General features: G+C 53.6%; 1 protein-coding gene across 6 annotated transcripts; it reads left to right on the top strand.

The window, feature by feature from the left end:
- Positions 1–778: 778 nt before the first annotated feature.
- BRPF1 (bromodomain and PHD finger containing 1) lies at positions 779–16117 on the top strand. 6 transcript variants are annotated; one of them, XM_005222506.5, is made up of 14 exons: positions 779–869; positions 2720–3328; positions 6791–7750; positions 8553–8715; positions 9242–9373; positions 9751–9879; positions 10674–10983; positions 11308–11628; positions 11952–12236; positions 12730–12877; positions 13674–13810; positions 13913–14031; positions 14379–14533; positions 15267–16117. In XM_005222506.5, the coding sequence occupies exons 2-14, from the start codon at positions 2730–2732 to the stop codon at positions 15448–15450; spliced, it is 3642 nt and encodes a 1213-aa protein (XP_005222563.1). In that variant the 5' UTR covers positions 779–869; positions 2720–2729; the 3' UTR covers positions 15451–16117. The 6 variants fall into 6 exon arrangements, with proteins under 6 accessions (XP_005222563.1, XP_005222562.1, XP_024838668.1 ...); XM_005222505.5 differs by having other exon boundaries at positions 9751–9897; XM_024982900.2 differs by lacking the exon at positions 11952–12236.
- Positions 16118–16272: the final 155 nt, after the last annotated feature.

Raw genomic sequence — 16272 nt, 5'->3', positions numbered from 1 at the left:
TTCCAGCCCCGCCCCGCCACTACCCATAACTCCCAGTGCCCCTTAGGCTGCAGTCCGCGTCCCTCTTGCTCCTGGCCCTGCCCCCAGCCCCGCCCCGAGGCTCCGGCCCCGCCTCGCCGCCTTCCTCGGAGACCAAGGCCAGGTCCCTACCGCAGCCGCGGCGCCAGCAGGAGGGAGGGAGGCGGGGGGAGAGGCAGAGGGGGAAGGGAGAAGGGCGGGCTCCTTACGCCCAGTCCCGCGCTCATCGTCCGTGTCGGCAGATTCGCTACAAACGGCCCGACAACTCCGGATCCCGAGTGTCATAACTTCTGTATCCAGAAACCCAACTCTAGATGGAGGCGCTAGAAAAGCCCTGTAAGGTGTCCAGGGGCCCTTCCGAATCCCAGAGAATGGCCTCTCGAGCCTCAGCGGGCGGGCGGGGATCTGTGGCGAAAGTGCAGCTCGGCAGTGCCGCGGCGCCGAGTTTACCCTGCGCAGACGCCGTCGCCGCTGCTGCTGCCGCCGCCGCTGCCACTGCCTTTGCCGCCACCGTCTCCGCCGCCGCCGTCCCCGCGCTGCCTCCAGGAGCCTCCATTGTTCCGGTGGCGCCGGGTCCCGAGACTCGGCAACCTAGGGGCCTTCGAAAGGGGCGGCGGCCGCCGGAATTGAGACGCTCGGGCGCCGGCGGGACTGGGAGCGGCAGGGGTCAGCGCGGGAATCCCAGGGAGCCGGGCCAGAGCGTGGGGCGGCAGGGGGTCGGGGTGGCGTGGTCTGCAGTCTCCGGAATTGGGGCTCTCCCTCCCCGACCCGTCTTTCCCCGCCGGCCTCCCTAAGTGGGGTCGGAGCCCCGGCGGGCGTCCCCGGCGATGAGCCCGGACTCGAGGTGGCCGGTGAGTGCGGGCCAGGGACCAGGGCGGGAGTGGCAAGCCGGGAAGGGGTAGGCTAGTTTCGTGGGGCACGCACTGAAACTGCCCGGCCCGAGGGTCGGGCCACCCCAGCCGGAAGAACTGACAGTGCATTCGCCCCCAGCCCGCATCCCTGGGCTACAGTGTATCCCTTCGGGGCTGCCTGGGTCAATGGCAGGAGGAGAGCCTTGTTCAACTTGTACACTTTGATCAAGGGGAAACGTCGCCGCATCCGGGAGAGGGCTGCGGGCACCGCCTGGGCCTGGCCTGATCCCTCTGGCCTCCGCCCCCTACTTCCTCCAGTCCCCTGAGAGCCTTGGGCAGATGCGGTCGTCATACCCCAGGGCCTGGGGCCCTCCCCACGGACTTTCAGGTCTAAGTTTCCGTGTCTCTTCTCTGTGCATCTGCTGCTGAGTCCCAGCGGAACATTTGCCGGGGGCTCTGTGCTGCTTAGGGAGCTAGGGCAGCAGAGCTGCAGCCTTCACCAGGGACTCATTGAAACAGAGTTTGTGCTTCTGATTGGTTTGTTTAAAGATAGCCACAGGTAGGAAGTAAGGGCAGTTTAAGTAGTTTTAACGAAATGGCAATCTGGGGCTTGGACAGAGTGGCTGGAGCAGTTCACTGGCTGGGTTAAGTCACAGGAGAAGAACTCTTGTTAGTTAGGGAGCTCAGGGTGGCTTTGCTTGGAATGGTGCCCAGCCCATAGTTAAATTGTTGAATCCAGCTAGGCCTGGAGAAATTGGGGCAGTCTCTGACCAAGCTGGGCTTCCTGGGGGCTGGTGCCATCTGCTGTCTCCACTCACCCAGGAACACTGGAGAGAAGGAAGGGAGGGCTCTAAGGACCAGCATGGAGCTGAGTGTGCTGCACTGCCATGTTCCTGTTTATACTCTTAAGGCCTGGTGTCATCCCCAGAGCCAGGGCATAGGCTTACCCCAGAGGCCTTAGAAAGTCACCGATTTTTTCTGTCATCCATTTATTTCTGCTGGAGTCCAGGACCAAATCATTTTGGCCACCGATTCAAACTTCTGCATGGGCTGACATTAGCCTTCATCCGTCTCAGTCCCTAATCTTCTTTTAGCTATTATTCAACAAATTATGTATTCATTTGCCAAAACAATATTGCATGCCAGGTTCTGGGGCTATGGAAGTGGGTAGGCTCTGGTGTCTGCACTGTACAGCTCCCAGTCTAGTGGAAAGAGACAGAGAACTTTCAGTGTGGTGAGTGCTGTGGTGGAGGTGAGGATGAAATGCTGTGGAAACACAGCTTTCTGTGAGATAGACGGAGAAATCATAACAGAAGTGACATTTGAGCCATGTTTTGAAGAATGAGTAGGAGCTCACTAATCAGGGAGGGTGGAAGGCATTCTAAATAGAGATCATTTTGCGGGAATGAGAGTTGGTAACATTCAGGGAATGGCAAGTTGCCCTGGTTAGACAGAAATACAGCTATAATTGGTGAAAAGAAGGATCTAGAAAGGAAGACTAAGGCCACAGAATGAAAGGAACACCATGACTGTCATCATAAGGAATGTGGATATTATCCTGAAATCAGTGGGGGGCATCAGGAGGGTTCCAATCAAAACACTGATATGAATAATTCTACTTGGTAGAAAGATCATTCTGGACACATTTATATGAGAAAAAGCTAGAACTGAGACATAGGGCAGGATGATCAGACAAGAGGTAATAATACCAAGACCATGGCCATGGTGTGGAGGAGATGGCATTTGGATCTGCTGTAGAGGTTGGCTGGCCAGGACCCTTGGGGAGAGGGAGGGCTGGAGAGAGTGGAGTGGGTGGCCCGGGCCTACGCTAACTGATCTGTACATTCTAGATGTGACAGCATGGGGGTGGACTTTGACGTGAAGACTTTCTGCCACAACCTGCGGGCAACTAAGCCACCCTATGAGTGCCCCGTGGAGACCTGCCGCAAGGTCTACAAGAGTTACAGTGGTATCGAGTACCATCTGTACCACTATGACCATGACAACCCACCACCCCCACAGCAGACTCCACTCCGAAAGCACAAGAAGAAGGGGCGCCAGTCACGCCCAGCCAACAAGCAGTCACCCAGCCCCTCAGAGGTATCCCAGTCACCCAGCCGTGAGGTGATGAGTTACGCACAGGCCCAGCGCATGGTGGAAGTGGACTTGCACGGCCGCGTGCACCGCATCAGCATCTTTGACAACCTGGATGTGGTGTCTGAGGATGAGGAGGCCCCCGAGGAGGCGCCTGAGAACGGCAGCAATAAGGAGAACACTGAGACACCGGCCGCTACTCCCAAGTCAGGCAAGCATAAGAACAAGGAGAAACGCAAGGACTCCAACCATCACCACCACCACAATGCTTCTGCGAGCACCACTCCCAAGCTGCCAGAGGTGGTCTACCGGGAGTTGGAGCAAGATACCCCTGATGCCCCGCCCCGGCCGACCTCCTATTACCGGTAAGGCCACCTCCGCCTCCCAACTCTGGAAAACTGGTCAAGCAGGGCTTAGGAGCCAAAGACAGGTGACAAGCAACAGATAGGAAATGGCAGAGGTAAAGCATAGCAGCAACACACTGGCCCTGCCAAGGCAGACGTGCCCCAGCTAGCGGTGATGGCAGTTCCTGTACACTGCCACATGCCGGACCCTCACTGGCGCTTTATAGCCATTCCCTTGTCTTATTCTCACAACTCGCTCAGGTAGGTTTTGTTCATGGGTGAGGAAACCACAGTCCAGAAGAAGGACCAGACTTATGAGCAGTCACATGCCAGTAGATAGCTGAACTGGGATTCAAACCCATATTCCTCTGACTCCAAAGCGGCACTATTTCTACAGTATCAAAGGGTCCCATCTGTTGATCTTGACCCTTTCTACTCCATCACCGTGACCTTGGGAAAGGCATCTGTCTGGCTTTTGGTGTTCCAGTGACCCCATCTGCAGTGCAGATATAATATTCCTCTGCTAGCCTCAATGTGGAAGACTAGGGACACTGACTTCATAGAGTCCTAAAAGCTGTTTGTAAATCTGCATAAGTAATTTCCCCATTGCTTATCCAGTTACTGTCACCCATCCTTTGGCATGCAGAAGCAGTGTTTTCATCACCAATGTTTCATACTCCTCTGAGAACCCTTTTATTTGATTTAACTGTTTCTTAGTATCTGCTTCCTTCCAAAAATTTGTCACAGTGGCTCCTAATAAAAATCACAGTCAAAAGGCTAAATTCCTTCAACATGAGGTAAAAAAATGGAGTGGGGGAAGTATGGTGGTAACCACATTCAGAAACCCAAGCTAAAGGATGGAACAAACACCAAGCGTGAGACTTCTTTCTGAGAGTCTTGGCATCCAAGTCAAAGAGGGCACTTGGGTGAGTTAGTTAAGGAGCTATCTTTGGTATCAGCTAATCAGAAGGCCTGATCTCCGACAAGGACTTCTTAGAAAGGTTTTTATGTGAAAGGTAGTTTTTACCAAAAGTGCAATAGTAGGTACTAAATCTCAGTTCTTTACAAGCAAATTTGGGGAACTCAAGTGATTTTCGTTCCTCTCACCCCTGTTGACATGCCAGCCTGTCTTTTCCTCCTCTCTTCCATCCTTCCATCTGTCCAGTCCAGCTCCATGTCCTTCTGGCTTTTCACTGTCTCTCTTATCTGTTAGTGCTCACTGCCATGCCCACCTCCCAACACATAGACCCCTCTTCGGGCCCGCCCTCTCCCCTCATGATTCTTCAGCACTCTCTGCTCCCTTAGGTAGCACAGCTTAGCTCCTGCTCATTTTCTTCATCCTTCCACTCAGAGTCACTCTTTGCTCCTGTGGATCAGATCTGTTCTCCAGGCAGCAGCTCTCAGCTGGTCCCCTGCAATCAGTTGGGAGGTGTGTTGCATGTAATTTGTTACTACTCTTAGCAGAACTGCCTGTTTTGGAAATGATTTACTTTTTATGTAAATGTGAGAAGATTCGAGGTCATCTCTTTAACAACAGCACTGGCTCTTGCTCCCATCTGATAAACTTTCTTGAGGGGGAGAGGGAGGGTGGAGTGTCAGCTGGCGTGTCAGGAATCGCACATGACACGCAGCCTACCTTATCTGCGCCACAGCCTGTAATCTGAGTGTGCTGTGGGAGTGTGCTGCGCACCATCACATAATGTTACGCATGTCATGGCAGAAAAAGGTTGAGAGCTGGTGCCAAGGCCTGGAATGGGCCAGATGGTTCACACTAGCCCTGAGCCACACCCTTTTTCAAGGATGAAGATGTTGCAGTCACCCTGGGGACAAGGTGAAGGGCTAAGCAAGAAGCTGCTTCTGACAGACACAGTACTTTAGTCTCTCCTCCCTTCCACTCTCAAAATGTCTTTCAGATGAACAACACTGACTGCCTCTTTCTGTGTGGTTAATCAGATATGGTCCTTGCCTCTATCCACGTAGTGCAGGGGTTAAGACACGAAAACAGTTATAATGCAAGACATGGTCGGGCAGAGCTATACCAAAGCTAATAATCAAGCTAACATTTATTGAGTTACTTGCTCCAGGTGCTGTTCTGAGCACTTTACCTATATTAACTCATCTAATGTTTCCAACAGCTGTGTGAAAGAGGTTCAAGTTAGGATCACCACTTTACACATGTGGAAACCAAGGCCCTGAGAGGTTCGCTCACTTGCCTGCTGTCACCCAGAGCACAGCTCCAGAGCCTATGCTTGCCTGGCCTGCTGCAGCTCGCAGAGTCGCATTTTCCTTGTGGAGAGCAGAGTGGAGGCCCAGGAACTAACATATATCTAGGGCCTGCTATGTACCACTTGATTTAGCCCATTCATTTTTAATTAATTGCATTTAATCCTGACGTCTTAGAAAATGAAAGGTATTATCCTCATTCTCTCATCCATAAACCTGAAGTTTAGAAAAGAGCAGGGATGTCCTGGATATCCCACAGTAACAGAGCCAGGACCTAACTGGCTGTTAGGTGTGTGTCCAGGTGTGTTAGAGGCCAAAGCGGTGTGCTTTTCCGTCGTTGCTCCCTGTAGCTTTACAATAGCAGAGTCAGGCCACCTGGAGTGTGCACGTCAGGGGAGTGGGGAGCCTGCTCTGTACCCCAGGCGCCTAGAGCCGCCCCTGGCTGCAGTCATGCGGGCCCAGTGAGTGCTGTGGAGTGGAGTTTGAATCCTAGCTCTGCCACTTCCTGGTTGTGTGAACCACCTGTGTGGGGCACTTAACTTCCCAAAGCATCCGGTTTCCTCCTCTATAAAGTGAGGGCAAGAAGAACATTGACCCAAGGACTGTGAGGAAGATAACTGTGATAACTTAGCACAATGCCCGGTCATAGTAAATGCTCAGTAAATATTAGCTATCCTGACTGTTATCTCCCAAGGCTTTCCAGAGAGCAAAGAGTACCTAGATTCTGAGGGAGCCCTGAGCTGCTGCTGCACCAGCTGAGAGAAGACCTACAGCAGCTCCGTTCAGGATACAGCCGGCTGGTACTCAAACAAATGTAAATTGGCAAGTGAAAACTGAGGACCTTCCTGCCCCCGACTCTTTGTACCATCACCCAGACCACTGCAATCAGGGGTCCTAGCCGCCCCATCCTTCTCCCTTCAGGATCTTGCTGAGCCTCTGCATCTCAAAGGAGGCAGTGTGGCAGCTAGGACGTGAGCTTTGAGCTCGGCATGCCTGGGTTCATATCCCAGCTCTTCCACTTTCTCACAAGAGAGCCGGCCCAGGTGAATTCACTGCCCCAAACGTTAGGTTTCCTTTTCGGCACAACAAGAATGATGACAGGCCTTACGGTGCCTGGAGTAAAGGTGAGGCTAGAATGAGACCACGTATACATCAAGGCACGGGCCTGGAACAGGGTGAGTGCTCCACAGATGTAACCCACGTTCTTTAAGGGAGGGAAATCTCAACCTTCTGATGCCGAGCTGCCTGTGTGCACTGCAGGTATATTGAGAAGTCGGCGGAGGAGCTGGATGAGGAGGTTGAGTACGACATGGATGAGGAGGACTACATCTGGCTAGATATCATGAACGAGCGGCGGAAGACGGAGGGTGTGAGTCCCATTCCGCAGGAGATCTTTGAGTACTTAATGGACCGGCTGGAGAAGGAGTCGTACTTTGAGAGCCACAATAAAGGCGACCCCAATGCTCTAGTAGATGAGGATGCTGTGTGCTGTATTTGCAATGACGGCGAGTGCCAGAACAGCAATGTCATCCTTTTCTGTGACATGTGCAACCTGGCTGTGCACCAGGAGTGCTACGGTGTCCCCTACATCCCTGAGGGCCAGTGGCTGTGCCGCCGCTGCCTGCAGTCACCCTCCCGCGCTGTGGACTGCGCCCTGTGCCCCAACAAGGGTGGTGCCTTCAAGCAGACAGATGATGGGCGCTGGGCCCATGTGGTGTGTGCCCTCTGGATCCCTGAGGTCTGCTTTGCCAACACAGTCTTCCTGGAGCCCATTGACAGCATTGAGCACATCCCGCCCGCACGCTGGAAGCTGACCTGCTACATTTGCAAACAGCGGGGCTCAGGGGCCTGCATCCAGTGCCATAAGGCCAACTGCTACACAGCCTTCCACGTGACGTGTGCCCAACAGGCTGGCCTTTACATGAAGATGGAGCCTGTGCGGGAGACAGGGGCCAATGGCACCTCCTTCAGCGTCCGCAAGACTGCCTACTGCGACATTCACACACCCCCAGGTTCAGCGCGCCGCCTGCCTGCCCTGTCCCACAGTGAAGGCGAGGAGGATGAGGAGGAGGAGGAAGATGAGGGTAAGAGTTGGAGCTCAGAGAAGGTCAAGAAGGCCAAGGCCAAGTCCCGGATCAAGATGAAGAAGGCGCGGAAGATCCTGGCAGAGAAACGGGCAGCGGCTCCTGTGGTGTCTGTGCCTTGCATTCCACCACACAGGTACGGGGGAGCAGATGGGCGGGCCAGGGAGGGAAGAAGCCCTGTTGGAGACTGACAGTCCCCTGAGTGGAGTGACAGGCTTGGGTTTTCTTCTTCCTATCAGGAGCTACCTAGAGGTGGTGATGGTTTTTAATATCAAAAGAGATTAGCTCTAGCAGGTCACCTGACTTTTACGTTAGGAACCAGAGACTTCAGCTCTTCTCTGGCCAACTTGGCAGGTGTATTTGAAACTGCCCTCCATATTGCTGGGGTGGTGTAAGTTAGGAAGTAAGACAATGGAGTAGCCACCAGCCACAGTGGAAGAAACAGTCTGACTCTGAAGGGAGAACAGAATGGAAAAGAGGGAAGGAAATGCTCAAGGAATTGTGTTATGGCCACAGATGAGGGCTGTGAGGATCAGTTACTTTTTACTCTTGTGCTACCTAGACAATTTCCAGTAGTTGACTGCTATGTTGTAGTACTTCATCTTAAAACCTTCCCAGACTCAGTCCAAGTTGGGTGTCCCAGGGTCAGTTAGTACTCAGGGCTGCAGTGACAATAAGCAGTCTTAGGGGCCAGGCTCACTCACCCCCCTGGTGAACAGAGTTAGCACTCGGAGCTTGGCTTCCTGTCTCCTGAGGTGCCCTTGACAGCCAGCTGTGTTTGCTCTTCTTTGCCCTAGCCCAGTGTCACAGGCCTTCTTGACAATAGATTTATTCCCTATTCAGCCCCACTCGGAAACTCATGGACCAAAGACCCCTGTTCTCTGTGAGAAAATCAAGGCCCACGAGGTTTTTCCTCTCTTTGCTCTCCTGTTTCCCAGGCTCAGTAAAATCACTAACCGCCTGACCATCCAAAGGAAGAGCCAATTCATGCAGAGGCTGCACAGCTATTGGACGCTGAAGAGGCAGTCGCGGAATGGGGTCCCGCTGCTGCGTCGCCTGCAGACCCACCTGCAATCTCAGAGGAACTGTGACCAAGTCGGGGTACTATGTCAGATTCCCTGTGGGCTCTGGGAACTAATGCCAGGGGGATGAGGACAGAGACTTATCATTGGCTTGTTTTTCTGTACCACCCAGCATGTGGGATCTTAGTTCCCCAACCAGGGATCGAACCCATGCTCCCTGCACTGGAAGCACGAAGTCTTAACCACTGGACCACCAGGGAGGTCCCAAGAACAGATTTGTGACTGCAGTTTCCAATGCCTGAGGGCTTGGGCTGTTTGTTCCTTTAAACTAGACCTCAAATCAGGCTAAGGATGAAATCCTTACACATTATCCTTCATGCATTATTCCTTGTGTTCATCCTTTCATTCACAACAAGCATATACCGAGCACCAACTCTACTGGGCTCAACAGCCACAGTGGGTTGCAGAGCTTCCACTTTAGCTGGCAAGCCTACCAAGAGATCACTGCTCCCAGCTTTGGTTTTCCTGCCTTTGACCCAAGTTTCCTGGGCTCTCGTTGCCTCTGGCTCTCTCATCATCTCCTGATCCCCCTTTTGCCTCTTCAGAGAGATTCCGAGGATAAGAACTGGGCCCTCAAAGAACAGCTTAAGTCCTGGCAGCGGCTTCGGCATGACCTGGAGCGAGCACGGCTGCTGGTGGAGCTGATTCGCAAGCGGGAGAAACTCAAAAGGGAGACGGTGAGTGCTCCCGGACCAGCTTTTTTTTATAGTGGAGAAAACAGACCCAGGAAAACAGAAAACCCAGAAAAGTGTGCTTCCCCTGGCCGGGAAGCGGCAAAGCTAATTGAGAGTCAGGTAACCTGGAGCTCAGTTTGCTGTCAGGCTCCTCAGAAGCAGAATGTCACAGGAGCGTTTTATGAATGGACTCCTGAATGATGTGATGCAGGTAGCTGGTGCTAGGAGTTCAAGGAAGGGGCAGTCCACAGTAGTGAAGTGCACCCAGCAGTGTGGGGTAGGAAGGAAGGCGAGTTCCCACACCAGCTACAGCCACCTCCCCAGACCTCTCCCCAAGGGACCAGCCTAGGCCTGGCTGATGGAGCCTTTATGTGTGGCAGATCAAGGTCCAGCAGATCGCCATGGAGATGCAGCTGACCCCCTTCCTCATCCTCCTTCGAAAAACCTTGGAGCAGCTCCAAGAGAAGGACACAGGCAACATCTTCAGCGAGCCGGTCCCTCTGTCTGAGGTAACCGAATTGGACGAAGTAAGAATCCCTTCCCCTCACTCCACCTTCTTTCTGTTCCTCTCCCAGATGGACCCTTGCCGCAGGTCTGGGCCAGGGGCTAGGAGGGGACCATGAAGAGAGGGGCTGGTGGCTCTGGGGCTCCGGGATGAACCGGAACCACAGGCATCACCTGGACTCTGTCTTGTCCCTGTCGTACCTCAAGGGCCCAGAATGGGAGGCAGTCTGCACTCCTTCCCCAGAGGCAGGGACTGAGTCTGCCAAGTGAATAAGCCCAGGGCAGGAAGACACTTTCCGGGTGCTGAACCCTAGAACGGAGAATTTAGAAGGCTCAGCACCTAAAGAACCATCTCTGAAGCCCTAGGTCCTGACTGGCAGACTCTTCTCTCTAAAAGGTATAAAATGAGAGACCTGAGGCAGCAGCCTCCTTACATGGCTTACTGATAAGTAAAAAGAGCTATAGGAATGCAGGGTGGTGTTACTTCCAGAGGCTCCCCCTAGCCATTTGCTTATTAAAACCTCATGTGGCTCTAGGATTCGGCTGTAATTGCATTACTGTTTTCCAAGCAAGGAAAAGAAAGCCCAGAGAGGCTAAGAGGCTTGCCAAGGTCACACAGCTTGTGACTAGAAAAGTCCAGACTAGAATCCAGCTTTCTTTTCCCCTGCGCTATATGCCTGCCTCTGACTGTAGGAGCAGGAGATTGCTGGATGCATTTCAAGGGAGGTTGTTAGGAACAGGGGTTCAGGGGGGATGAGGAACATACCTCCACTGAGCTACACCTCCCGTGTTCTCCCAGGTACCCGACTACCTCGACCACATCAAAAAGCCTATGGACTTTTTCACCATGAAGCAGAACTTGGAGGCTTACCGCTACCTGAACTTTGATGATTTTGAGGAGGACTTCAACCTCATCGTCAGCAACTGCCTCAAGTATAATGCCAAGGATACCATCTTCTACCGGGCAGCAGTGCGGCTCCGTGAGCAGGGTGGCGCGGTGCTCCGCCAGGCCCGGCGCCAGGCAGAAAAAATGGGCATTGACTTTGAGACGGGCATGCATATTCCCCCCAGCGTGACTGGAGACGAGGCCCCACACCACACCGAAGATGGTGGGTGATAAGTCACACATACACGTAGAGGCCAATGCCAGGGATGAACAGCTTTCCAAAAGTCCCCTCCTGGGAGCAGGCAGTGTAGGCAGGAAGCAGCTAGTCTGAGCAGTGGCACGCTAGCCCCAGGAATGCTCTCGAAGCCAGACTGGGTGAATGGAGAGCAATCCCCACCTTTCTGCATCTCGGTGCTACTATTTTACAGCTGCTCCTGGTGAGAAGTGGAAGGGAAAAGAGTGACTTTCTGGTTGCCTGCCCAGGTTCACGGGGCCCAGAGGGCTGCCCTGAGACTGACCTCTCATCCCCTGTTCCCACCCCCTGCAGCAGAGGAAGAGCGGCTGGTCCTGCTAGAGAACCAGAAGCACCTGCCAGTGGAAGAGCAGCTCAAGTTGCTGCTTGAACGGCTGGATGAGGTGAACGCCAGCAAGCAGAGTGTGGGCCGCTCTCGGCGCGCCAAGATGATCAAGAAAGAGATGACGGCGCTGCGGAGGAAGCTTGCCCACCAGCGGGAGACGGGACGGGATGGGCCTGAACGACACGGCCCCTCCAGCCGGGGCGGCATGACACCCCACCCAGCAGCCTGTGACAAGGACGGGCAGACAGACAGTGCCGCCGAGGAGAGCAGCAGCCAGGAGACAAGCAAAGGTCTGAACCCCATGGCATGATGGACCCCAAGGCCAGCCAGACTGAGACTCTGCAGCACACACTCAGCCCCTGCCAGACCCCCAGGCAGAGGTCCCTCCTGCTCAGCTAGCTGCACTTTCTCCCTCCTTCCCCCTTCAGGGGCCTCTTAGCTGCCTCTCTCTGGCTATTTGTGTGAGAGACAGTGTTCCCAACTCCCTGCCCCCAAAACTATCTCCCCTACTCTAGCTGAAGTTATGTCCTATATCCCCAGGGTCTACCGTAGACAGACTCCCTTCCCACTTCAGGCCCCTCACCGACTCTCCTTCTCTCTTTCTCTGCTCCAGGCCTGGGTCCCAACATGTCCTCAACCCCCGCACTTGAGGTGGGCAGGAGAACCTCAGTTCTGTTCTCCAAAAAGAACCCGAAGACAGCTGGACCGCCCAAGAGGCCGGGCCGGCCCCCCAAAAACCGGGAGAGCCAGATGACCCCCAGCCACGGAGGCAGTCCTGTGGGGCCCCCCCAGCTCCCCATCATGGGCTCCCTACGTCAGCGCAAGCGGGGTAGGAGCCCTCGGCCCAGTTCGAGTTCAGACAGCGACAGTGATAAATCCACAGAAGACCCCCCAATGGGTGAGCCTCACCATCACCCAGCCCCTCCAATAGAGTGAGCGAAGCTGCCATCCTTCCCAGTATAACTCCCACCTAGCCCTTCATTTGCCCATAATATATCAGAGCTAGAAGGGCCCTTAGGAAGCCTGTCATTCAATCCCCTCACTTTATAGATGGGGAAACTGAAGCCCAGAGCCACTAACCCAACCAGATTCCCATCCAGGGTGCCCTTCATTTTATCACTTCACCTTTTCTCTTCTCATTCTCCTTGGGGAATCTCCTTTAAGCCACTGTGTCCTAAGGCTAGTAACTGCCAAGGGAAGTGCAAGGGGTGGGGCAGGGCTGTGGCCAGCTGTGGTGGACACTGCCCAGAGCTGGCTCTGCTGGCTGAGGTTGGAGGAATTTTCCAGCACAGAACGTAAAGCCAAGCTCTGAGTCCCTCTTACCCCCAGTAGATCTCTGATCTGCATCTTACTGACTGATTCCTTCCTTCCCCCCACCACCCCCAACCAAGACTTACCAGCCAATGGCTTCAGCGGTGGAAACCAGCCAGTAAAGAAGAGTTTCTTGGTGTATCGTAATGACTGCAGCCTTCCTCGGAGCAGCTCAGACTCGGAATCCAGCAGCAGTAGCAGCAGCAGTGCTGCCTCCGACCGGACCAGGTACCAGCCCTCTTGGTTTAAACCTGCCTCCAGGATGGCCTTCCAAATTTCCCTGTGGGGAGTGTGGTGGCAGCCATCTCCACCTAGATTAAGAGGGCTCAGACCAAAGGTTCTCTGCAAAATAAATAGAATGGATGAGACTGTCACCATAATGAATTAGAGGGGACCATCCTTGGTTAAGTTCATGTTTTAGAACAGAGGGCTTCCCTGGTAGCTCAGATGGTAAAGAATCCACCTGCAATGTGAGAGACCTGGGTTCGATCCCTGGGTCAGAAAGATCCCCTGGAGAAGGAAATGGCAACCCACTCCAGTATTCTTGTGTAGGAAATCCCATTGACAGAGAAGCCTGGCAGACTACAGTCCGTGGGGTTGCAAAGAATTGGACATGATTGAGCAACTAACACTTTCACTTTTCACTTAGAACAGAGTACATAAACTGATTCATGGTGACCTGGATTTGGCCTACAGACATATTTTGTTTGGCCAGCATGATATTTAAAAAAACAAACCCAGAAGTGCCACATAAAATTCCCAGTTTCTGTATTCCCTTTAAAAATCAGACCTAGCAGTTCTGACCACTGTTGCCTTAAGATAGGGCGTACACTCATCACTACTGCTGTATCCAGCCCACTTCAGTCAGATCACCCCCAAATCCCTAAGGGCACTTGAGTCTGAAATTATTCAATTAGCCTCTGCTTTCCAAAAGTCTTAGACCTTAGGGGCCAAAAGAAGACACCCACCATGCCATTTCCCACTCTCGCCCTCCTCTTGAGTTGAGCATCCCTTTTGTCCACAGCACAACGCCTTCAAAACAAGGCCGGGGCAAGCCCTCCTTCTCTCGGGGCACATTCCCAGAGGACAGCAGCGAAGATACCTCAGGCACTGAGAATGAGGCCTACTCCGTGGGCACTGGCCGCGGCGTGGGCCACAGCAGTAAGTACGCCCGCCCAAAGCCAGGGATGCTGGGGGCCTGGTGTCAGGGCCTTGCCAGACCCCTGGCTGCTGATCCGTCCCCTCTCTCCCATTCCTGTGAAGTTGTAAGGAAGAGTCTGGGCCGGGGAGCTGGCTGGCTATCAGAGGATGAGGACTCCCCCCTGGACGCTCTGGACCTGGTGTGGGCCAAATGCCGAGGGTATCCATCGTACCCAGCTCTGGTAGGCTTCTGCTTTTCTCGTCATACCCCTTGTCTTCCAGCCCCAAGACATACACTCAAAAGCAGCAGACGACCTACTCTCTGCTGAGCTGCAGAGCACACGAGTCTTTAGCAGATAGTCACTTAGAGGTCCCTCATTAGTTTCTCCATCTGTCCCTTTCTCTTCCCTTTACCTCTTGGGCTCTGAAATAGTTCAGCATGGGAAGAAGCTGAGGGTCAGGATTGCAACCCTAGTTAGACGATTATGTTTTTCTGTCCCCACTTTAGAGGTAGTCTCCAAATTCTTGGATAGGGTAAGCCTGGGCGAAGGAGGAGACTGAACTAACCAAGATCTTATTACACCCTTAGATCATTGATCCAAAGATGCCCCGGGAAGGTATGTTCCACCATGGGGTTCCCATCCCTGTGCCCCCATTGGAGGTGCTGAAACTTGGGGAACAGATGACCCAAGAAGCCCGAGAGCATCTCTACCTCGTCCTCTTCTTTGACAACAAGAGAACCTGGTAAGGGAGGAGGGGAGCAGTCGATGTGACTCAGAGCCACAGACGCAGCCCCAGCCACTGGGGGCAGGCTGCCAGGAAACTCCAGCACTGCCGCCTGGGCGATCATAAATCAGTGGGGGAGGGACTTAGATCGCTGAGCAAAAGGGTTGTGTTGACCAAGAGTCTGAGAGACTGAGTGGGTAGCAGCTGACAAACAGCTGTAGCTAGAAAACAGGACCACAAGTGACTGTGAAAAATGTAGGGGCGGCTCTGCACCCAGACTAAGGTGGCTTCTAGATTTAGTTTTCCCACCTCTGCCTCCATGGTAACAAGATGTGGGGGATAAAGCAGACATAATCATTGGGTCTCTGAACCCCTGTTCTGTCACACTTACAAGCGTAGTCGATTGTTGTTGTTAATTGTCTGCGGAAGATATCTAATGTCAGTTAAGTCTGCCTGTAGCCCATGGGACAAGGTATCTATTTCAGGCTAGGTCAGGGCTCCTTTTTGCACTCATAAATGCCCTGTGGTTATCCCCTGGTGTGACTGTCAACTGGGCTATTTTCATCACTAGCCTGTGAGCAGTTCCTGGAGGGCAGGGACTGCATCTCTCGGTTTCTGTAACTCCCACCAGAGCCTGGCCCAGAATGGGCACTTAGGAGTTTCAGAAGGAAGCAACAAGTAAGGGAGGCTGGTGCTTGTTGCCCTCCCAGAGATAAGAGATGACTTACTTGATCCTCGTCTCATCCTACAGGCAGTGGCTACCCAGGACTAAGCTAGTTCCTCTGGGCGTGAACCAGGACCTTGACAAGGAGAAGATGCTGGAGGGCCGGAAATCTAACATCCGCAAGTCAGTACAGATAGCCTACCACAGGGCCCTGCAGCACCGCAGCAAGGTGCAGGGCGAGCAGAGCAGCGAGACCAGCGACAGCGACTGACGCTGCCCAGCACGGCCCAGCCTTCAGTGCCCTGCCGCCTCTCTCCTCCCCTTGGCTCACTGTCCTGGAGTGGCACCGGCCTCTGCACTGACTCATTCCTGGTCTTGGGGCCAGTCTCAGGGGAAGCTGGGTGGGGGAGGTCCCTCCCGCCCTGAGTGCAGCTGGACTGTACAGAACACTCCAAGGGTCCCTGGGGGCTCTGCGCAATGAGAGGGGAGGTCCCACAGGCCAGAAAGCTCCAGAGACCTCACGGCATTGTAGCGCAGGGTGGTAGGCCAAGGTTAGGACACTGTGTAAAACAGGCCATCCCACCACCTCTGCCTACTCGTGCCGGGAGAATCCCTAACTGCCTAGTGGCCTAAGGCCTCTGAGGTGGTGTGGTGAGCGGGCATCCGCCCAGCCTAGCAGTGGGACTGATGTCTGTCCAGCCCGGAAGAGGGGCACTAGGTGACCCCCTCCCCTGCTGTTGTAAATACTGTAATTAGCGGAGAATTTAAATTATTCTCATTTGTAACTGCGTTTCCGGGTCGCGCCAGAGTCATTTGGTACTAAAAAAAAAAGACTGGGGCCTGTCCCCACTTCCCTTCTTCCCATAGATTCCCCGACCTTTCAAACTGGTTTGTATTTATTTCAAAGGAAGAAAATATATTGATTCTTAGAAAATAAATGGTCTGTTTGGAATTCTTGGTTCTTGCCTTCTGCCAGGGCAAAGGGATGAAAAGGGAGGCTCTATCCCTCAGGGATGGGAAATAATTGGGCTCAAGTGGTTGCTGGCTGTTGCATTTGTAAGACAAAGATAATATGACAGCTCCCATTCCCCAT

This window comes from Bos taurus, chromosome 22 (genome assembly GCF_002263795.3).
Source record: "Bos taurus isolate L1 Dominette 01449 registration number 42190680 breed Hereford chromosome 22, ARS-UCD2.0, whole genome shotgun sequence".
Taxonomy (NCBI): domain Eukaryota; kingdom Metazoa; phylum Chordata; class Mammalia; order Artiodactyla; family Bovidae; genus Bos; species Bos taurus.
The sequence above is the reverse complement of the archived record's forward strand: the minus strand, read 5'-3'. Positions and strand labels throughout refer to the sequence as shown.

Excerpts from the sequence above, each read along its gene's own strand:
- BRPF1 (XM_005222504.5), top strand. The coding sequence starts at position 2,730 with ATGGGGGTGGACTTTGACGTGAAGACTTTCTGCCACAACCTGCGGGCA. Across the intron at positions 12,878-13,673 it reads GCTGCCTCCGACCGGACCAG|CACAACGCCTTCAAAACAAG; the intron begins GTACCAGCCCTC and ends TTTTGTCCACAG. Across the intron at positions 14,534-15,266 it reads TTTGACAACAAGAGAACCTG|GCAGTGGCTACCCAGGACTA; the intron begins GTAAGGGAGGAG and ends CTCATCCTACAG.